This window comes from Neodiprion pinetum, chromosome 3 (genome assembly GCF_021155775.2).
Source record: "Neodiprion pinetum isolate iyNeoPine1 chromosome 3, iyNeoPine1.2, whole genome shotgun sequence".
In the NCBI taxonomy this organism is placed as follows: domain Eukaryota; kingdom Metazoa; phylum Arthropoda; class Insecta; order Hymenoptera; family Diprionidae; genus Neodiprion; species Neodiprion pinetum.
Window position 1 is genome coordinate 3,584,890 of NC_060234.1, and position 22,368 is coordinate 3,607,257.

General features: G+C 35.2%; 3 protein-coding genes and 2 long non-coding RNA genes across 13 annotated transcripts in view; 1 reads left to right on the plus strand and 4 right to left on the minus strand.

Moving 5' to 3' along the window:
* Positions 1–563: 563 nt before the first annotated feature.
* Positions 564–1,848, minus strand: LOC124214918 (uncharacterized). 2 transcript variants are annotated; one of them, XR_006882229.2, is made up of 2 exons: positions 835–1,848; positions 564–776 (listed from the first exon to the last, which is right to left on the minus strand). It is a non-coding gene; the product is annotated as an uncharacterized lncRNA (long non-coding RNA). The 2 variants fall into 2 exon arrangements; XR_006882228.2 differs by having other exon boundaries at positions 564–791.
* Positions 1,849–2,849: 1,001 nt separating this feature from the next.
* On the minus strand, positions 2,850–8,151 carry LOC124214920 (uncharacterized). The gene is made up of 3 exons (XR_006882235.2): positions 7,865–8,151; positions 7,592–7,710; positions 2,850–2,913 (listed from the first exon to the last, which is right to left on the minus strand). It is a non-coding gene; the product is annotated as an uncharacterized lncRNA (long non-coding RNA).
* On the plus strand, positions 3,342–17,773 carry capt (adenylyl cyclase-associated protein 1). 5 transcript variants are annotated; one of them, XM_046617666.2, is made up of 9 exons: positions 5,556–6,440; positions 6,919–7,131; positions 8,621–8,933; positions 9,039–9,323; positions 9,890–10,143; positions 10,273–10,445; positions 10,608–10,814; positions 17,269–17,412; positions 17,512–17,773. In XM_046617666.2, the coding sequence occupies exons 1-9, from the start codon at positions 5,897–5,899 to the stop codon at positions 17,593–17,595; spliced, it is 2,217 nt and encodes a 738-aa protein (XP_046473622.1). In that variant the 5' UTR covers positions 5,556–5,896; the 3' UTR covers positions 17,596–17,773. The 5 variants fall into 5 exon arrangements, with proteins under 5 accessions (XP_046473625.1, XP_046473622.1, XP_046473623.1 ...); XM_046617667.2 differs by having other exon boundaries at positions 5,562–6,440; positions 9,890–10,137; XM_046617669.2 differs by lacking the exons at positions 5,556–6,440; positions 6,919–7,131 and adding an exon at positions 3,342–3,765.
* Positions 11,286–16,885, minus strand: LOC138190714 (putative leucine-rich repeat-containing protein DDB_G0290503). The gene is made up of 5 exons (XM_069134820.1): positions 16,870–16,885; positions 16,606–16,742; positions 16,246–16,484; positions 15,832–16,162; positions 11,286–15,749 (listed from the first exon to the last, which is right to left on the minus strand). Exons 1-5 carry the CDS (start codon positions 16,883–16,885, stop codon positions 11,286–11,288), a joined length of 5,187 nt encoding a protein of 1,728 aa, XP_068990921.1.
* Positions 17,774–17,943: 170 nt separating the features above from the next.
* Positions 17,944–22,368, minus strand: part of LOC124214909 (uncharacterized) — a 30,248-nt gene continuing 25,823 nt past the window's right edge. For all 4 annotated transcript variants that reach the window (XM_069134611.1, XM_069134610.1, XM_046617660.2 and 1 more), the window contains one exon: positions 17,944–21,765. In XM_069134611.1, the coding sequence (XP_068990712.1) occupies positions 21,518–21,765 (248 nt within the window). In that variant the 3' untranslated portion in view covers positions 17,944–21,517. The remainder of the gene's footprint in view (positions 21,766–22,368) is intronic.

Genomic DNA, 22,368 nt, shown 5'->3' on the forward strand with positions numbered 1-22,368 from the left:
ATCACACGAAGACTACTTCAATTGCCTCTACCAGCTCTATTATTGAGATAAGGGAAACTCCTCTCAAAATAGCCGATTAGAATATTCTCACGCAAACGAACGATTTCACTGTCATGTAAGTAATACCGAAATAATTATTTTACAAATTTGTCAAACGCCGATCCAGTTATCATAGCGACATATATATACGTATTTTTGTCGAAATCAATTTGTTTATTAAGTCACATGTAGGTCAATTTTTGTTGATACCATTCACTTTAATGTACTTGGTGTAAGGTTTTCGCATCAGAGGTTTGTTTTGGGTATTTCTACTTGTCCTAGTTTTTTCGTTTCGCTAATGTGAATAAAATACATGCTAGTCGAAAGAAGAGCTCCTTTAATAAGCCGGACATTATCGAGACAGAATATTTTCTATTCAATCACTCGAAGGTATCAATTTTGATAACCTTTGCGAACTCTCGCATTCTGTGGCGTCGACGGTTGCACGCTGGTAATGATGAATTGAAGAAAAATAAAATAAGCATAAAGTATTTTCCAATCTCATAATTAAATTTGATATGGTCAAATTTGTGACGTATTTTTTATTGAAATGAAACTCAGATTTACAAATATAAGTATCAGTCACTGGCGATGAAGCTTGCACAGTATGTAAATGATGGACCTCGTGTAACGCTTCTATTTCAGAATTTTAATCAGGATCAGTTGATTTATCTTGTATCTTCGTTCTTGTATCCGAGACACCAGTTTCTGCTGCTGGTTTTATAGCCAATTTTTTTCTGAAATATAATTAACTATTTACATATGAGAAATAAATGTTACTAAGAATAAGAATACCTAAAAGAAATGAAGATAAATAAAAATATTCGTCCTTATTTTTACACATGGTAATGCATTTGGCTTGAGTCGAACTTGCGAAGGGGACGATCTATCGAAGAACTTCTCTTAAAAATGCATCGAGCAAATTCGTGCTCCAGTTGGAATGGATGGTAAATTAATTCCCAATGTATCTAACCCTAAACTACGAGTGTTGGCATTCTTTGTAAAGCCGAAAAGACAGAATGATGTTTCAATAACAACTATTTTCGAGTGAATTACGCGTATTTTAAAGCACTCTGCTTGCGCAGTTCAGGAGCTAATCAAAGATAGGCACAATTTATGTCCGCACTCTCTCCAGAGAGAAACCTCTCTGCTCTCTCCGTAGTGGTTTCCCCCCCGCGTCGAAATACTCCGACTCCGGTCCATGGTAAGACCTGTTTACCGACACAACGTATTTCCGAAGTTACAAGAAGCAGCAACAGGTGGCGCCGAAGCGAAAAAGCCGTGAGAGTCACGCGTCTGCTTATCTGACGAGTCTGCGGTTGTCACATCCGGCAGACGCCCTGTCACCGTGCACTTTGTGTCAGTCCGAGTCGAGAGTTCGGTGTTGATTTAAAGCCCGAGGTTATTTTTTTTTCTCCTCTCTCTAACTCTGTCACATTTCCCACCACAATTTAGCGTAAACAAGTTTTTCGGCCGAAGGTGTCAGTGTCGCCAGTCCGAAGCTGAAACTCGTTTTGTAAGTAAATTAATTCCACGTATATACTCGAGCTACTTTATTGAATTACGATCTGTAATTGTAGCGGCTTGCGGCTGGTCAGTCACTGCATCTCTCTTTGCGTATGTGTATATTCGCGTGTGTGTGTGTGTGTGCGTGTGATGCATCCCATTTGTGCAATTTAACCATCGGCGTAAGCGTGTTTTCAGCCTCGCATCATCGCTACGTTACGAAAACCGTTAGGTTGTTGGTTTATAAAAGTTGTGTTCGCGAGCCGGCGTGAAAGAAAGAGGGGTTAAAACGGAAACGCCGTTGCTTTGCTCTCCGCCTGTGGGCCGCAAATCTCATTAGACAGAAATGCAGTCCGGGTGTCTCGCACCCCCCGCTAATAATGCCCGTCTCATTCTCTCGAATGACTCACCCTGGCACCTGGCATGTGTCAAGGTAGTTCAGATGACGTTTAGACGAATCATCGCGCGTAGTTTTTCACATCTCTGTCGCCTTCACGTCCCAGCGCGAATTTCATGCTTGTTTACGGTTTTTTATTTTTTTATATATATATCATTGCTTTACTTTTGACTCATGCCTGCAAAGTACGCACAATGAGCTGTGCTTCCTGTAAAGCGATAATCAATTTTTCACGGAAATCTGCTTTTCACTGATTATAGAAACAGAAAAACAAACCCGTTTTGTTTACGGCTATCGCTTGATCATGATTGTTTCGTTTTTTTACGTTTCCTTCCTGCCTGCTCCTGATCGCGTAAAATAGAACGAGGCTGAAGTTAGTAACGTTAAACGAGGTTGAATTTAGTTACGTTATCGTAACGAAACATTGAGGAAAATATCCTTATTTTCACCATTTTACATGGCTTTTAGGGAACTAAGATTTCGGAATATGAGTGTGTTTTGATTTATTACAGTTTAATGAATTTCAGACAATTCCAAAATCGCGAAATAACCATTTTTTCTCAGCATGAATTGTTACGGTAACGTAGCTAACTTCAATATTATAACGTTAACGTAACAAAACATTGGGGTGGGTGAATTACCATTTTGCCACTTTATGCTGACTTTGAAGTAACTGAGTTTTCGAAGTACGAATATACTTTGCGTTATTATAATTTACCGCATTTTGGACATTCCTAAAATTGCGAAATAACGATTTTACCAATAACGTTACTAACTTCAGCTTCATGAAATAAATGCAACAGCTGCTCGGGGAGAAAGAAGTTTGAACAGTTATCTATTTCGTCGAGTAAACTGAATTCGTGTTTATTCGATAAATATATAAATATACATTATGCAAATTGAGTATGTAGAATCCGTTTAATAGCTCCTCTTCTCTATATAATTTAGGATTCACAGTTATCGCTGTTCACCTGTACATAAAGTTATATTAAATTATGTTCGCATGATTTTCTCACTGATTTTTATCACTCTTTTACTTATTCTACAATATTTATGATTCACAATCCCGCGGTGATTGCGATTAATATACCCAATCGAAAAATCGCCTCTTATTCCCCATTAATCGTTCGTTATTTCTCTTCGATTAGTATATAACTTCTCCTGTAATACGTACCGGTTTTACGGCTATATTTCCGACTCTGTAATGCGCGCATAATTAATGCGAAGTAATTTTGCCACTAAACTTGATATCGGCCAATCGGGAGCCCCGAAGAAGAGGGAGAAAAGTAACGGCAAAATGTGCTTTCGAGTCGAAAGATCTATGAACTCGAACATAACAACCTTATACTGTTACCGAAAATTGTTAGTTCCGTTTAGAATTCGACCGGGATGCGATCGTCGAGCTAAGATTACGCAAACAGTACCGATAATTCATCAGATAAGAGCGGAATAAATTCTTTCACGAGTTTTGTCATCGAGATATTAGGGATCGCAACGTTTAACATAAGTTAGTTAGTCATTGTCGCGTCAAAATGCGCTCTCATTTTTACTTGACATTTTGACGCTAACGATTATCGCGCGCTTTGATGCAACCAGTCGGAAAATTGATTAAGTTTATTATCAGTAGGTGATTAACTTGGTTCGACGTCGTCACGCCTTTATTTTATCGCGTATAAGGTTCGTCTTGTATACGCGACCGTCACACCCGCCTAATATAGATTCTTCTTTCCTTCGCGATATTATGCCACACCTACAGACCAAAGAGTCAGGCGCTAAGATGTTTCCCGAGGATTATAAAGACTTGTTAACACTTTGGAAGAATCGTAAGTAAATCTTTACCTCATCTTCAGGCTATCCCCTTTGTGAAAATATCCATGTAATTTAATATACAGAGATTATCGAATTTCAATTCATGCAATTTGTTTGATAGTGTATGAAATGATGTTGTGTCATTTGTGAACGATGTTCGAAACGATGAAAATTGTCCCATGTCACGTGTTTTTGTCACTTTGCATTAATACACAAACAAGTTATAACAGGAAGTAAGTATCGGTATTCAATTTATCGGTTTAATAGAACTGAAATTCTAGAACCGATATATAACATAATACGATTATCTCATTTATCTGGATTTATTTTTAGCAGTATACTTACAAGAAACATTCATCTCGGCGGGGGCTGATTCAATTTATTTAGAAATCTGTATTTTTAAAGCTTACCGAATGTTTGGAAACGTTTACCGCTACTTCGGATGTATATTTTTTTTTTTCACGTACTAATCCAAGGCGAAAGTTAAAATTTTATACCCTATCAAAATATACTCAAAGCTTCAAACGTTTTTTTTTTTTGTTCCATTTTGTAGCATGCGTTGTACGAACTAACATCATAAAGTACGTAATGCTAGTTCGATCAAGATTGTAAAAAATCTTGTTTCGCTGTTCATTAGCGTTAAATTTTGATCACTCATTTCAATCGATGCTTCAATTTTTTAACCATCAAGTCCTTTCTCCTTACGGTTTCATGATAACGGTTTTCTGATTTGAAGTTCACTCATTAATCACGTCGAATTTCGCGGATAATAGGCAATAAAATCAACACAACAAAGTAACTGTCGATAGCGATGAACTCTAGTTACCAACGGACGACGGTTAACACCGGTGTCCAAAATTTAGCGTCGAGTCTGCCGTCTAGTTGCGTAAAATATTCGAAGCTTACGCCGCCTGGCTTATCCCTCCTCCCCCCCACCGCCCATTCACTCGCGCCCACCTTCAGGTTGTTCGTTTATTCATGATTCTCCATTCGGCGATTCGCCCGTCGGCTTTTGAAGTGTGGTAGTCGTAAGATTCACGTCGATGAATTGACAAGTGTAAATTTGGAAATGTTCTAAATTCCGACACCCCAAGGTGCTATTAAACTTAGACGAATAACGATAACTCTGATAATAACATACCGAGAAAACTAATCGATGCCTCGTTTCTAAACCGGGAATTATACTTTCACTCGTTTTCTTAAACTTCACACTAAACGACGGGGAGCGGCAAAGTACTCAAAGATGTCGATTCGTTCTACAACGACGGGCCTGTGAAAATTGTGTTTAGATAATAGATAGATGCTCACGAATAACCGACTCCTACGACAAAGACGAGGGTGCTGTGCTTTTACATGTATTAACAATTTTCTACCTCAAACAACATCTCGCTACGATCCTTTTAATTTGCAGTAATCACTAACCGTTGATCAAAATCTCCCTCCCATTGATATATGTATATATGTATGTAATATATACTTGAGATTTGATTTGATTTGATTCAAACGGTGGATTAACTCCTGATATACTGTTTCGTGATTTTTAACATCGTCGTTATTAATCGAATATACTTTTTTTTAAATAATAATAAAAATATTCGGTACTACGTTTTATTTAACTAACTGTTCCTGTATTTTGCCAAAGAATATTACAGTATTGATTAGACGCGATTACAAAGTTTAAGTAAATAAGTAGTGAAAAGATAACGTTGAGAGCCTAAACGATTGTTCGTATTGTTTTATTTATTTATTTTTTTTTCTTTCTTTCAACGAGCAAATTTACAATTTAATAGCCTGATTTTTGCAAATCTTGTCAACACTGCGTTCGATATTTATTTGAATCGATCGAAATGTCACTAGAAATAAACTGAATTCTAACTGCAATATGAATTTAAACAATTGACAATTGACAGAAGTTTTATTGGCTGACGTTGTTATATTCAATTGAATATTAATACCTACGAAGTTAAACCTGCTGTTTAAATCTATGTAAATAAATTTGTTAAACAGTTATACTGTTGCAATATAAATACAGATATATATATATATACATATAAATTATACGTATATATGCATATACATAATTAGTACAAAAAGCCGCCTGTTGATTTGATGCAAGGAATATAAATAATTGTGTAATCTGTTAAAATGTTTAAATGCTGCGTGTGTAATAAGAAAGCAAACAAAGAGGAGACAAACAATGAGATATCAAAAAAGCAGAAAAAATCAAAACAGAGTAAAATTAACGAAGCTACGGAGATAGAAAATCATTGTGCAACAAAAAAGAACGACGATAACGGCAAGGAAAAGTTATCGAAGAATGATTCGGGGAAAGAAAGTCCTCGCGATAAGCCGGAAGAAAAAAGTAAGGAAAATAATCTGAACGCCGGATGCGAAAATGATGATAATTGGTGTGAAACAAAAAATAATGCCTCGGATCCAATTGACGATGAAAATAAAGCTTCGAAGGATGTTAGGCAGGAGATGCCAAATTTAGAAATATTATTGCATTCACCGCATTCTCAATCGCCTAATAAAACTGCAACGATTCCACATAAAAACTTTTTGTACGGGGCTGCGGCTTATATAGAAAGAACGATCGACGACGGACCTGAAGAGGAGGGAGATGACTCTGTTTTTGAGGCCGGACCACCTTCGATAGAAAATAATTTGAATAAGAAATCATTGCCAGGTATTTGACGAGGAGAATGAAAAGATATTAAAAACAGTAAACATGAAAAGAAAAAATTGGTGTACATAGATTTATCATTTTTAAAGCTCAATTTCTTTCTTGTTGAAACTTTCATTATTTATTTCAATCGATTGTTACGACAAGAAATTCAAATATAGAAATAGAAAAGAGGAAAGCTATTTTTTTTTCACACCGCTTTTTCTTACTTATTCACTGTAAATTTGAAGCAAATTCAACTTCACACGCATTTCAACCTGGAGTTATATTGCAACTTGATTCAACCGGCTAACGAAGCTTGTTGTATTCCTCTGGGAAAGAGTACAAATAGAGTTAAGATAACGAAGTATCGTAATTTCCTTTGAGAGTGAAAAAGAATCGCTGACGAGCGTCGAACGCTGGTAGTTGAATTGAGCTGTAATCTAATCGCCTTCACCGAGGTATAAATTGAGTGTAAATAAACACATTTAACATGAAAAAGGAGTATCGCCATTGACGAGATGGCTATCCCAAGAAGAGACCGACGACACGTCGGAGGGATGCGCCGGAATGCAAGAACCGCCTGCAACGCCGGTAGCTAAAGACGAATTAGCGCTTCGCAGGCACAGGTTTTTCTCCGACTTGCTCGAAGCTGCGCAAAACACTTCCGAACATAGAGTGCGGTTTGATCCACTAGGACCAACAGTCCACGCCGGTTAGGGGAATCGAATTAAATCATAATTCATTAAACGGATGCATGCGTTGCGCGTAATTGACGTTTTCATTGTATCGCATAAGAGCTAATTACAATTTTCTCGCATTTTTTAATCATTATCCAGATGTTTTTTCATTACATATTCAAGAATAGCGTAAATATAAAGTTATCTTATTCCATAATTTTGGGACTACTTTGTTTATTTCATAGTAGAAGTGTGAATTATATTTGTGGAATATGCTTGCCCCTTGATAATAATAATAATAATAATAATAATAATAATAATAATAAGACAGAAACAAACTTGACAAAATAGATGCCTATGGAATATATTAGATCGAATAAACTTTATAAATGCGTAAATGAAATTAAATTTAGGATACTTGATTGAAGTTTTAATGAAAAAACAATTATTATTTATCTATGAATTTAGCGTAAAGCTATAAGTGTGCCAACTTACGCCTACACCAATTCCCATTGCATGCGTGAATTCATTCTTTTTGCTGCTTATCTAAGAATAGAATTGGTATATTCTGGCATCTTGTATCATCCGTAAAGATATCTTAGTTGCCCCGCTCACTAGTAGTCGATTGTGGAAAGTGAATAGAGGTGTGTCCAGGATTATAATATTTTTGTTACATAACCAGTAGAATCAGATTTTCAATGTAATCCATAATAATTAATTTGCAAAAATTATATAGTCATTTAAATATCGTTTTTCGTCTAATTTTACCTTTTTTTTTCTTCCTACAATTCAGCTTTGCAAATATTTTAAATACTTCGAACGTCTGACTCATCGTTAATAATTATTTTACTCACTTTTTGCAGACTAATTTCAATATTACTATTATTATCATTGTCATTATTATGATTTTTTTCTTTTCATTTAACACTTGTTTGAATTGAAAATACGTTATTGTCAGATAACTGGATCGAGCTTATCTTTGCAGCAAATATTTGTTGAAATTTAATCCCAGCCATTGCTAGATTATATAATTCGAGAAGTCGATATAAATTCTTTTGCACCGATCGATTGCAGTGTTATTTTATATTTGATATTCATCTTGAATGAGGAATGCAATTTAACGATTCTTTCTTTGATATGATATAGTAACGAAAATGAAGTTAGCAACGTTACTGTAACGATTGATGTTTAGCATAAATCGTTACGTTGTCGCACTTTTACGATTGTCTGAAATTCGGTAAACTGGGATGAAAGACAAAATGTACTCACACATGTATGTATTTTGCAAAAATGAACTCCTTGAAGGTCGTTCTGAAATTGTTCAGTAATTATATTTTGCCTGATGTTTGGTTACATTAACGTTACTGACTTCAACCTCGTGTACAATAATTATCTCCTTAACTTTCATGTTCTATGCATTTCCAACTTATCCTTCTCTTCGATCTTTAATGTATGCAAAACAGTTTGCTACTCGAGACTCGTTATTTGTTTATTAAACTGATGATTTTTCTGTATTTTTCACAGGCTGTGAACCCGACAGCAGAGAGGAACAGCTCGAGGATCTTGTAACACGTTTGGAGAACGTAACAAGGCGTCTTGAAAGAGTTCCCGGAGCGGGAACAGAGACTCAGGAAACCGCCGTTCAAACAAAAACACCGTCTCCTGTCAATCAATCTCCGGTAGCTAATCAAACGACCTCAATATCGCCGCAAGCCAAGATGTCTGTCGCAGGCTACGAAGATATCATCGCCGGGCCCGTTTCCCAGTATTTACAACTGAGTCAAAAGATCGGCGGCGATGTTTTGACACACAGCAAACTAGTCGAGAAAGCTTTCCAGTTAGTAAAGTTTTCTTGGTTTCTTTTTCTTAAATTCAGGATATCTTGTTACATTAAATTTTTATCCTATTCTTCCTTTTCATTTTATTTATTTTCTCTCTCCAGGGTTCAGCTGCAGTTCATCCAAACGGCAGCTTCACATCCTGCTCCAGCAAACCAGTCGCAACAAGTCGCTCTTCTCGCTCCAACTTCCACTCAAATTCAGGAGATACAAGAGTTCAGAGAAAAGAACAGAGGCTCTTCATTTTTCAATCATCTCTCCGCTATCAGCGAAAGTATTCCGGCGCTCGGATGGGTCGCCGTTTCACCGACGCCAGCGCCCTATGTCAAGGAAATGAACGATGCGGGACAATTCTACACTAACCGTGTCTTAAAAGACTGGAAAGAAAAGTAAATTTGTTTGTTTATTTATTATAATTAAGTTTTGAGTTTTTTCTTTTTTTCTATCAGTTTATTTGTTTATTTTTATTTCTAAAAATCAACCGGTACAAATGCTCTTTTACAACGAAAATATATACAAAGTATAAAAGATATTATGATAGGTGATGCATTTACGTGTGAGAACTTTAATGAACGTTTAAACCTCGTTAGGTTTGAACACGCTCCTATACGCAGTGTTATTCCAAAGCCTTCTTAAAAAGTTAATTGTTGCATAATAGGTAACATTTGTAGAAAATCTATCAGTTAAAGTTCTCGGCTCTCTTAAATTGCAGAATAGTGATCAACGTTGAATCAAGTTGAAAAGTTCTTGGCTATTTCTACCTTTATATAGTACCTGTTTTACAAAAAGTACGTCATTACAGTTGAGAATAGATTTCAAGGTTGGCAGTTTCAAGGAAAAAGAAATTTCAGAGTAACCATGTTCATGATCATAATAAAGTATAGGTCTACCTTGCTTTTGTGATGTGTATCTTAAAAATTTGTGCTGAATTTATGCATCAATATTTTCTCAATAGGGACAAGAATCACGTCGAGTGGTGCAAAGCTTGGGTTCAGACTCTGACCGAGCTTCAGCAATACGTTCGCCAGCACCATACGACCGGTTTGGTTTGGGCCAAAACCGGCACGCCAGCAGTTCCCGCAGCTCCTGGCGCTCCACCACCACCGCCGCCTTCGATGCCGGTCGGAGACGTTGCTGCGGATCTCGGAGAAGATAGAAGCGCGCTTTTCGCCCAAATAAATCAAGGGGAAGGTATCACCAGAAGTAAGTGTAAGAATAAAATTGTCGCATTGTCAATCGAGAATAATATATTACTTCCTCTTTTTTTTTTTTTTTCGCACTTTACTGTGTAGAACTTGTAATTAGAATTTTACTAACATAGATTCACGTTATATTTAGGCTTGAAGAAGGTCACTTCTGATATGCAGACGCATAAAAACCCTGGACTCAGAACTGGACCTGCTCCTTTCAAGGCACCTGCTAGCGGACAGACTAATTCCGTCTCTGGCAAACCTGCAAAGCCTATCGACAAACCACCAGTGTTCGTACGCGATGGCAAGAAATGGCTCGTTGTACGTCATCGATTTACAATACTTGACTAGATTTACTGTATTTTTCTGAATATGATTTTCATCATAGAATTTTTGAGAGACCCATAAAAACATGTTAAATTAACAGAAAATGTGGCGCTCATCTCGGAATACAACTGAAATTGGATTCTCAATATGTTACAGGAGTATCAAAAAGGCAATAAGAATTTGCTGATCGAAAATCCAGAGATGAATAACGTCGTCTACGTTTATCGTTGCGAGGACAGCACGCTGATAGTGAAGGGAAAAGTGAATTCTATCGTATTGGACTCGTGCCGCAAGACATCGGTTGTGTTCGATTCTCTTGTGTCCAGCATCGAGTTCGTTAACTGCCAAAGCGTACAGATGCAGGTATGTTGGTTATACATTTTATTTCTATAATTATTATTATCGCGACTTCCAGAGACAGTTTTTGTTCACTGGGTTTATGTTAACGAGTTCCGAGAAGAAGTAATTGGTGTCTTTAAAGACGCTTAAATTATCGTCAAGTCCCTTGTAATATTTTCTCATTCGGCACTACAATCGGCTTTTAAAGAATCGATTTATTGTATTGACATTTTGTCGAGAGAAGTGGAATCTTGTTATTTATCTAGAAAACGATGTCTCATATTTCAAATAGACAGACATACACATTGAATCATGCCGATTCGTTTTAACATAGTATATTATTAAGCAGTACTCGCTCTAACGAACAAACACTTGTTGTACAGAATTGATAAAAAGAATAAAAATAGACGTTTATAAAAAAAGTTTACAACGTTAACTGAGAATTTTTATGATGTTGGATGTGTAAGGACTCGCTTTTACGAGTCACTTAGACATTTATTCTGGCTGCTCTTGAAAGCCGAGACCAAGTTTATTGAAGAGTTTGTGCGTTTTTTTACATTCATAGATAGTCGTATCTGAGTTCAACATCTCTGAGATAATTATTTGCTCCTTCTTAACGAGTTTTTTCGATGTGTCGAACACCTCGTTATTTGGATTATAAAACCAGCATTTTTTCTCCGGCGATGCATCGGGAAAATCTGATACAGACGTGCTGGTATTCCTTACTGACGGTTTTGCCAAAACTTCCATTTCTTTTTGCTGGACTTTATTAGAATTTGAAATTTGCAAAGTACTCGTTGACAGCCTTTTGTTCGCCGTTTTCACCGCACTTTCAGGCTTCGGTAAAATTCTTTCCAAATTATTTTCCTCATTTTTATTCGTCGTTGAAAGTATCTCACTCTCGACAATCAATTCGTTCGATAAATTTCTGGATAGCTTGTCTTCCAAAGTCGGATTTACTCTAGAATCTGCTTCTTCATTAGACGGATTGGAAATTATGTTTGTTAGAGATAAATTTTGACTCTTTGAGTCTAACGTTTCTGCAATCAACACCGCCTCCTGTTCATTCACGTATTTAATCAATTCCTTCGCATCTGCGACTTGCATTTCGTTGCGATCCACGTCTGATATTATATTTATGTATATGACTGTACATTCTTTAGCTGAATTCCTTGGAGCGGCTAATAGATTGCATTTTTCTGACTTGGCAGACAATTCTGTCGATACGGATTCCACGGTTTTGCACTCATCCTCAGCATTTACGCATTCTTCTCTAACTTTGTTTTGCTTAGGTTGCAGCGTATACGATTGTTTCCCAGTCAACGATTTTTTACTCCTAGGAATCATTCGCTTTGTTTGTCTCTCATTTTCATTCGTTACGTTAGTCGATACCGTTGCATGACTACTTTCAGAGCGCTGGCTCAGCGGCGTGCTCGATCTACGAATAGGGCTTTGCGAACGGGCTTTGCTTTCCATTGATTTAGCTCTTTTTGGAGAGTCAATTCGTGATTTCAAAACCGGTATACATGATTTAGACGCTGTTTTACCCTTGCGCAATGTACTGTTCAGCTTTGAAGATATTTTTTCCAGGCTTAGATTCAGGTTGCATTTTGAAATATTTTTCTTGAAACCATTGCTGCTCTCTACGCCAAGTGGACTATCTTCAAGCCCTGGAGATTGAGCTTGATGATTCTGAATAGCGTGATCATTTGATGGTAAACTTGACGTACCTTTCGGTAGCAGTTGCGTTTTTGTTAAAGATTCATGTTTTGACTCAGTGGTACTGGCATCTGTTTGTACGATTGGATCGTTTTTCGATAAATCAATTTGTATTTTTGAAGAGTTATCTTTAGCGTCAACGTAAACAGATGACGTATCGCTACTATCTTTACCAACTTTATTATTGGTCCCAAAGTTCGTATTTTGGGATGTTAAAATTATGCTCGATACGGCGAAATCGTGGTTGCTCATGTCGAAATAAGACTCCGATGTGTCTGTGCTGAAATTAGTTATACTCAATTTTGATAACTGACTCTTTCTCCAAGCTAAATCGTTTTTCTTATTGCTCTGCAATTGCACTTCACATTCTGTACCTTCGTCATTATTTTTTCTATTTTCCACAGCTAAGCTGTCGCTATTAGAAATTTTTTCAACACTCGGAACTTCGATTATTTCAAGTTTTGTTATACTAAGATCAGATTGCTTTTCTGTATTTTCAATTACGTCAGACTTGTTTCCTAAGACTAGATACTGACTATCCGCTTCAAGTGTTTTCATTTCTTTCACATCGATAAGAGAATCATAGTTTTCTTCCACACGGTCGACACCTATCGAAGTTGATTCATTTCTTTCCGAATTACATTCACCGATATCTAGGGGCTCTGTCAAAGCGTCGAGTGCCTTTAATTTGCAGAATATATTTTGTTTACTCTGTAGCTTTTCCTGATCGAAATTTAACACGCTGTCTGATTTAAAACAACTCGTCCTTTGCGCACTATTTGTCTTCTTTGATTCAGGTTTCTTCTTTAATTTCGAAGTTGTCGGATTTTCGATATTCTCCGATATCTCTACTGCAATGTCGTCGCTACGTTCGCACACATTTATTTCTGAAAGTGAAACTAAACTGGGACTTTTTTTTCCATGAAAATTGAAACTGCATTGTGAATTTTCACGAGCTATTGCAAAATTTATATCTTCGTAATCCGTTGAGCTTTGCATTAGCAACTTCTGATCTGCTATAGCGTCGATACTTTCTGATTCTATGTTCGCCAGTGTGTTTACAAATTGTATTATACTATCGTTACTGGACGATTGGCTTCCTGAATTCCACAATATCGCTTGTTCAGAATCTACCGAACTGAGACTTCTGTAAAATTTTATTTTTGCTATTTCTTTGCTGCTCTCTACATTCTCCATCATAAAATCTATCTGATTTTCAGTTTTCTCACACGAATTTTTCCACGGTTCATTGTTATTTGCAGTATTGTTTGCTATATTTCTTATAGTTGATTCTAGATTTGACTTACTTTTACTAATTTCGTTGATTTCTTTCTCAGGAAAGGGAGAATTCGTATCCGTAATTGTATTTTCAATCTTACAAATATCTATGCTTTCTTTGGTCGCAGTATTATCAGTTTTTTTACAGCATCTACTTTCTTTTTCAGCTTCATTTTTCTTCATTTCTAACTCTAAATCTTTGGCTGGTTTATTGATTTGAGCAATTTTTTCCATGTCTAATTTCAGCTGACTTGCAGGCGTTTCTCTGGCGTACGATATTTCCATTTCTCTGATTCCATCTCCGTCCGCAACGCATTGATTTAATTTCTGACTACTTACATGTTCGTTGTCTGTTACATAATTCGCGCTAAAGTATTCAGACGAAGTTGTGGTAATCGGATTTTTTGAATCCCCGTAGCACTCGGAACTAGGGACATTTTTACTACTTTCCAAATTCCCAGAATTATTATTCTCTCCGAGAAATTTGCCGGTCTTTTCCAAAATGTTTGTTTCGCTTATTGCTCGCGAAAGTATATATGTTCGGCTTGTTTTTTCTGTTGAACTACCAGCAGATTGTTCCTCTGAAATAATATCTAGTATCTTAGATCGGAAATGATTGTCAGTTTTTGATTTTGTCGTATCGTCGGAGTCACACTCGCTACTTTCATTTCTTCCACATTTTTCCTCACTGGCTATTTCTTCGCTTTCCATACGAATTTGCATCAGCAATGCTTTTTTGAATTCCAATGCTTCTCTGAGCAGCGTTGTCGTTGATTTTTCATCCGTATCACTGTCTTTGGAAACTTCCGTCTGACTAGAAGTCTGTGAAATATAAGTCGGATCTTCGTCAGTCTCCATCGCCGTTTGATGAAATTGTTCTTCGTTTTGCTGCGACAATTCGGCCTTGTTTATAGCTTTCGGAAAATCAAATCTATTCAATTTCAAGTTTATATTATCTTCCATGCTCGTACTGTCGCTCACCATATGAACTGTATTTGTAACAGCAGTATTTTCACTTTCATCGAAACCTCTCTGTAGAGTCGCGATCAAATTAAATGGCACATGTCTATTTTCAATATCTTGTGTATAATTAGCATTTATTCTAAACGACGAGCTTGAATCACTTTCAGTCTTTAAATTTTCAACTTTTGATGCTATCTTCCTTAAAATTAGACCCGAACTATTGCTTTTTTCATTCGATTTACTCTGACGATTTTGAGCAACCAAATTAACGTCATTTTTAGTTCTGTTATTCTGGTTGTTTGATCGATCAGTTTTAGATCCTTGATGCTCACAGTTGGGTGAGCCTAAATTTCTCCCTTTCATTTTCTCTCTAGAAGGCAATAAAGTTTCCCTTGGAAATGGCTTTGAATTAAACTCCGCTTCGCTGGTTTCGTTGTCGCTGGTAGAAACCACGTTTTGAAAAATTCTGTTATCCAAAATATCTGCATTTTTTTCTCCATGTTTCCAATCTCGATTGCACGAATTGGTCGCGCTGTTTGTTTCAGCCAGCGTGATTGTCTTCGATCTCTTTTTACCATTCATACTTCCTTCGATACTGCTCAAAGATTTAGAATTTTCCGTGCTACGTCTGACGTCGTGGAAACTTTCTAGCTTATCTTTGACTTTGTTCAACGATTCGTTCGTTCTTGTTTCAATCTTATTACCATTGCTCATCCTGCAATTGTTTGTAGTTATGTTTTCTCTCAATGGAACACCTTGGAATTTCTCTGACAAAAATGTGATGCTTAAACCCGGCGGTAAATGCTTTGATACGGTTTTAGAACCCTCCGAAGTTTGTCGGTCTTTGTTGGCAGTAGGAAGAGTCGCTTTTTCTTGTCGAAAGTTTAACGTAGTAAACTTGCTTTCTCCTGCCTCTTTATTTTCCTGGCTCTTTTTCTCACAAACTTCTTCCCACTTTTTTGGCTCCTTTAGAAAATTTCGACAACTATTCAAATCCGACTAAAATGTGGGGAAGAGAATTATGAAAAACTAAGCGAGAAGAGGAAGCATTTTATCATCGTAATAGTTACTGTATATCTACCTCGACTCTCGTGTATATGTCTTTTATCGAATGCTGATCACTGACTTCTGACGAAGTGTCGATCAATCCGAGACTTTTATTGCTCTCGTTTATCTCATCCATGTACCTCCTGCACTCGTTCGCGGTTCTCACAAGCCTCTCGTAGTCCCTGCAGCTGTATTCTGTGCCCAGTAATTTTAATTTTCTAGAACAGTTATCCGTGTCGTAATGATTTCGTCGGTTCAAAAATTGCGACAACTCGTCGTTTTTCAATTCCACGTGATCATCGGTCGACGAGTGTTTATACGCCGATTTATCATCCTCGGAACCTTGAATACACTTTGAAATGTATCTGGAAAAACGTTATACATTCTTAAATTATTTTTAATCTTTCAATGAAAAAAGGTTTTCTCATCAAGTCTTAATATCAATCACCCGTGCAAATGATGCTTTGTCCACATATCCCGTCTACTCGTGTTTGAGAGTGTTAATTTTACATTTCTTAACTGGTTCATACTAGGTGTAGGAATTTCGTGAGGCATCGGCCAAGTTCCGTACTGCATTTTGTACGTCAAAATATTGATCTTCAGTTCCAAATCTTGCATTTTAAAGCCAACTTTTATCAAATCGTCTTTGGTTAGCGCGTCTCCACCACTTTTGTCTAACCATCTCGTCTTGTGGTATACGGTGTGAAACAGCATCGAACATAACAGCATCACGGCTAATATCTTGAGTAATTTTTACGCCTGTTAAATTAATCGATCGAAGGAAAGAAATTGTTCAAATATTGCTTACGCGCCACAAATGTATCTCCCTTGTAAGACTGTCGACAACATCGGTAACTATCTCTCTCCATACGTAACTGGCGACTGCTATCGGACACTCCTTCCAATCGTATTCGCAAATCATTCGAACTGGTTCCAAATTACCTCCTGCATTAAGCGATTGAATTGTATCAGTACTTCATCGATCATAACGGCTGTTAAACTTATGGGCTTCAACTTTTTAACGCACAACCTGTCTTGTCAAATCGATCTACACGTTTATTTTAAAACTTACCAAAGTTCCACCTCATCTCTAACGATTATTTGTTTAACAATAAAATTTCATATGTGAAAACGTCGATTATATAAACTCTAGATGAACTATCTAATACCGGTGTATATATATAATGGAAAAAAAAATTACTATTCTCTTTGACATCTTCTTACGCCGGAGACATGTTGCTTTATTCACAGACAATTGAAGCTCGGGAGAAAAAATAATCTCACACACTGCATAGCGACGTAATATAAACATGCGATGACAGGTACAGAGAAGTATCTAAATGGATGAGGAAAATATTATTAATGGGGGCGCAAAAAATAATCATGAAGATAACGGTGCCATTTCTAATCCTATTGTAAAAAAAAAGCAATCTGATCACCCTTTTTTTTCTTTTCATTGATTTCGTTACAGGTTCTGGGAAAAGTACCTACCATTTCTATCGACAAGACTGATGGCTGCCAGATGTACCTGAATTCGGAATCGCTTCAAGTCGAGCTTATTTCTAGCAAATCTAGCGAAATGAACGTTATGGTACCAAAAGGAAATGGGGATTACGTGAGTATTGAATTTTGAAACGATAACTTCTTTCTCGCTTATGAACATTTTTAATATCGTTTTTGATTCTTGCATTTTTTTTTTCTTATAATCTTACAGACGGAGTATCCGGTACCCGAGCAATTCAAAACAACCATAAGTGGGACGGGCCTAACGACAACCGCCGTCGACTCCCTGGGTTAATTATATTTATATATACACAATTTTTATTTTTATTTTATTTTTCTAATGAAATGAAATTTCACATAAGTTTACCGTATTACTAAAGAGGAGGATTAAAAACGGAAAAAAAAAAAAAAAAACCTTAACAAATGAAATAAGAACGTCACTCTTATGCGAACATAACGCATTAGGCGAATAATTATCGGTATTAAAAGAGAGAGAGAAAAAATAATCATCAAACTATTATTTATTATTAATGATTTAATCGAACGAATTCATTCGTTCGTATTTACTCTGTATTTCATCGTGCAAAGAGGAACTTCGACTGTATTCAAAAATCTGAATACTGGATAAATTTACACAACAAAAGAAATTTTTATTATTATTTTACATACTTTTACATAAAAATTGAATACGTTTTCTTCTTTTCTTCGTCTAAATACCGCAGTCAAATTATATCGTACCTAACTACGAATATATTATTCTTTCTAACAAATCGTCGTACTTGATTCATTCAAGATTCAAGCTGTCATATCTTCGATCTTGAAAACTCTGCGGTTTCTTGTTCGTACGCTAAATTTATTCCATTCAATGGAAAAAATTTAAAATAATAATAAAAATATAAAGAAATACAAAAACAAAGAGGAAAAAAGAAAAGAAACAATATCATAGTCTTTAAAGAATTCTTTATTAACTACGAGGTTAATATAATGCGGAAGTGTGTGAAATGCATTCGTTTTTTTTTTTTTTTTTTTTTTTTGTCTAAGTATGTGAACAATAGAAAATAACCAGAAGAAAAAAAAAAAAAAATTTCATAATCAGCTTATTTAAAATGATGAATGACTTTTGGTATTCGAATAATAATAAAATTAATAATAATAATAATAATAACAATCACGAAAAGTTGGTAAAATCGTAAGAAATCAGTGTGCAACATATTTCTTATACGAATACCTACATATAGAAGTATACATTAAACATTGTTTGTTTCTATGCTAATTACCTATTTAATAAATATCCGAAAACCAATATAGCGCGTATACTCATAACGTTGAAAGCATTTCGTGATTTTTCGCCAACGATATTTGATATATCCTAACTACTACCTAATATTGATACTTTTACTAATCATCGGTAGCCCCGATGAATTTTCGCTCTTGCAATTGAAACTGGAGTATTTTCGTAGGCTCCGTAAAGTATGAAGAAAAAACATTTAAAAGCAATGAAAAGGGAATTGAGTTTGGACAAGAGTTTTGCTTTCATCCTTACCCCGTAGAAAAAAAAAAAAACAAAAAAAAAACAAAAAAAGAAAACTTTTATAAAATTTACACCGTTTTTTACTGTACGACGACAAACTTTTGCCCAAACTGCGTACCGCTTCACTTTATCCTTGACTTTATACTTATCGTTAGACACAGATTAACGGATACAACTAAAAATAGTCAACAACTTTTGTTTCGACGAACAAGTGGCTTCCATAATACATAATTCGAACGGGATACTATGAAAATAAGTGGAAAAAAAAAAATAAATGTGTGTGAAAACGTAAGTAATTTGAAGAAACAAAAAAAAAAACAAAAAGAAAGAAAGAAAACGGTATGATAATAAATAAATACTCTAAGAAACATCGATATTGCCTGATTCGTAATGCATTTATGAGAATAACATGTAGTGTCAGAAATAGCGTCAAGATTTTTTCAATTATTCTTGTAATATCAACTGTACAGACGAACAATGTCCCTATATCAAGAATGAAAATTTAAACAGGTGAATATTTTCAAAACTCATCTTACAGAAATTACAAATAAAAAGAAAGTGTCATTTTTCGGAAATTCGAATCTTCCACACATCGAAATAAATCGCTATATCTTTTTTTTCCAATTCTAGATTTCCCGTATTTAGAACTCATAAAATGTTGGTGGGAAAATTTTTTTTTTTTGTATCTATACCTCATTTTTTGAAATATTCACATATAGTTTGTTAAAAATGGGACCGGGAAAAATGAAGATGAAATAGATAATTTTTTTCGTTTACCAAAATTTTGCAGATACTTAGCTTCAAATCGTAATTCCGTATCAACAATAATAATAATATTGATAGTAAGTAAGAGTAGTAAATAATTTTGAATTTGATAGTATTGTGATTTAAACTTTTCAATACATATTTATTAAATATACATATATATTATACATAATCGTAGACCCTTAGTCCTGAACTTGTAAGTTTAAAATCCAAGCAACGGATGAAAAAAAAAAGGTAAAGAAGAAATCAGCAACTAGATTTACTAAAATGAGTTAATTCATTAGTCAACCTGTTTGAAAGTATTACATACCGTAATTAAATCAACTCATTAAATCTGAAACGTCGACACGAACAATTTCATATCGGGATCGTAATTCCGTGTACCGAAGTTTTTTTTCTTTGTAAGAAAAAGTAACAAATTGAAGCAAAGAACAAAAGTGTCACTTTTAATTAAATAACGAATCCCAAATGTTTTTACAGTCGATCGAACCAACATCGTGGAAACAATGTTCGTTCAGCCTTTTCGTCGAATGAAACCGTTTTCTCTTAATCAAAATAAATTGTGTATAACTTAAAAGGTAAATCTGGTAATTTTATTAAAAACAAAAGAAAACGAAAAGAAAAAATTCAATCAAAATCAATCTCACTCCCATCATTCAATCCACGATCCAACTTTGAAATTTTCTACTATATAAATATCGATTATACGTGTTTTTCGAAAATTTCACACAATTTTCAAGTTTATTTTAGGCATTTGTTTCGTTTGTTGTTGATTTTTCAAGGTGACAAAACTGATGTGTCATAAACGTTTTATTTCTTTTGAGATTTAAGTGTCGCTAGTATTCACCGTAGTCGTACACACACACACACACACATATATATATATATATTTATTCTCGTCAATTACATCTTCTTTATTTTTACCGCAGTATAATAGCTATGGGTATGCAATGCCTATCTACGTATAATTATATTTACAGATACAGAACAAGAATTGATACACCAAACTTAACATTATTACACTAAATTCTACGTACATGGCCTTAGGGTTTTCTCATTTTTTTTTTTCGCACGAAAGTAAAAAAAAAAAAACAAAAAGAATTTGAAAATAAAAAAACCGAATTGCCAGGTTTTTTTCGCAACTTGTATCGTACTTAAATAATTCTACAATTCTCTCGCGATTTATTAGAAAATTTCAAGCGTGAGAAATTGAGAATTACCGTTTTATTATTGTCTTTTATATATCACAATAATAATAATAATAACTATTATATTTTTCGATATTTCCATTTTATAAGTTTTGCAAATCTCCATTATAACATATCCCCGTAATATATACCTATACGTACAATATCGTCACGCAAATTGCCACTTTTTCATAAACGAAAAATTGATTATTAATTAACATTGCAACACCGTTTGCATTTTATTTTTTTTTTTATGTTTGCATGTGTAAAACAGCACGAAAGATGCGAAATACCATTTCGCTACCATTAGCTATCAATTCGGCATCGCATTCGATCGATGCATATTACAAGCACCTACGCTCAAACGATTATTTATTCGCCTGTTTACACTATCGTTCTTTTTTTTTTTTTTTTGTTTTTTTTTTTTATTCGTATTCCTTGCATCGCAGAGAAATTGGTTTTTCATTTAACCCTCTTAACTTTTTTTCACATCTCAGTCAAAATGCGTCTGCTGAACAGTTTCACTTATCAACACAGTCGTAGTTAATAATCGTATGCGCGTTTATTTTAGTCATAACTATACTAATAATAATAATAATAATAATAGTAATAATAATAATATTAATTGTTATTATTCTCGTACGATCAGTGATGAGATACCAGTTCTATTTATTTTTTTTTTTTATTCCGCACTTCTCATCTTCAACTCTTTATTTTGCAATTCTATTTTTTAATCAGTCGATGGTGCATCCTAGCTCGTCGCTACCGTCCGAACATTCTAAATACCCGTTGCATACACGCGATTTTGGAAGACACTGTCCCAGGGGGCATCTGTGACCCTTGCAATCCAATGAAAATGACGATGATGGGGCGAATTCGTCGTCTGCCATGACACCCTCTATCCAGGGTACATAGCTGTGAACCTTTGTGTAAATTCCTGGCCTCCCAGGCCTCGCGCATCCGTATCCGTTCGACGTTATACCTTGAAAAAGAGGATTGTCAATTACCTTTCAAATTTTTACTCAACACGATCGTACGACATTTTTTTTTAATTCAATATTGTACATTTTTCTTTTTCATGTTGGATTTTTTATCAACCGATGTTGGCTTTTTTTCACGTCAAAGGATGTTCAGGCGTGAATTGGTAGAAATCGTAACGGGTTTATGAAAATTATACAAATTGTTCTCAGTTTTATTTCCAAAACATGTGTAAAGTTTGACAGCGATTGTCTGAAATATACTGGAGTTATTTTACTTTTCAATTTTCGTAATTTTGCATTGATTCTTGTGGGAAACTTTGAGGCTCAATGTAACATCACGAGAAACTAGAAGTAAAATAACTTCCGTACGGTTGGGACAATCGCTTTGAAATTTTCCCCAGGTGTTTGGAATAATAGTGAAAAATATTTGTGTAATTTTCATTAATTAGAACGATTTCGATCTTTTCACGCCTGTGCATCTTTAAAAGAACCCATTTGTACATATTTTTAAGGATATTTTCTTATCAAGATATCTATTAAGGAAATTAATATCCACTTTAATACACTTCTTCAATATTCTGTTATATTGTTCGTTAATTTTTTTT

What these genes read in the sequence shown, in the direction of transcription:
- capt (XM_046617666.2), top strand. Translation starts at nt 5,897, where the DNA reads ATGTTTAAATGCTGCGTGTGTAATAAGAAAGCAAACAAAGAGGAGACA. An exon ending in GAATAAGAAATCATTGCCAG is followed by an intron (nt 6,441 to 6,918) that starts GTATTTGACGAG and finishes AACATGAAAAAG; the next exon opens with GAGTATCGCCATTGACGAGA. An exon ending in CAAAAGGAAATGGGGATTAC is followed by an intron (nt 17,413 to 17,511) that starts GTGAGTATTGAA and finishes ATAATCTTACAG; the next exon opens with ACGGAGTATCCGGTACCCGA.
- LOC138190714 (XM_069134820.1), bottom strand. An exon ending in ACAAAGCATCATTTGCACGG is followed by an intron (nt 16,163 to 16,245) that starts GTGATTGATATT and finishes ACGTTTTTCCAG; the next exon opens with ATACATTTCAAAGTGTATTC. An exon ending in ACATATACACGAGAGTCGAG is followed by an intron (nt 15,750 to 15,831) that starts GTAGATATACAG and finishes CCCACATTTTAG; the next exon opens with TCGGATTTGAATAGTTGTCG.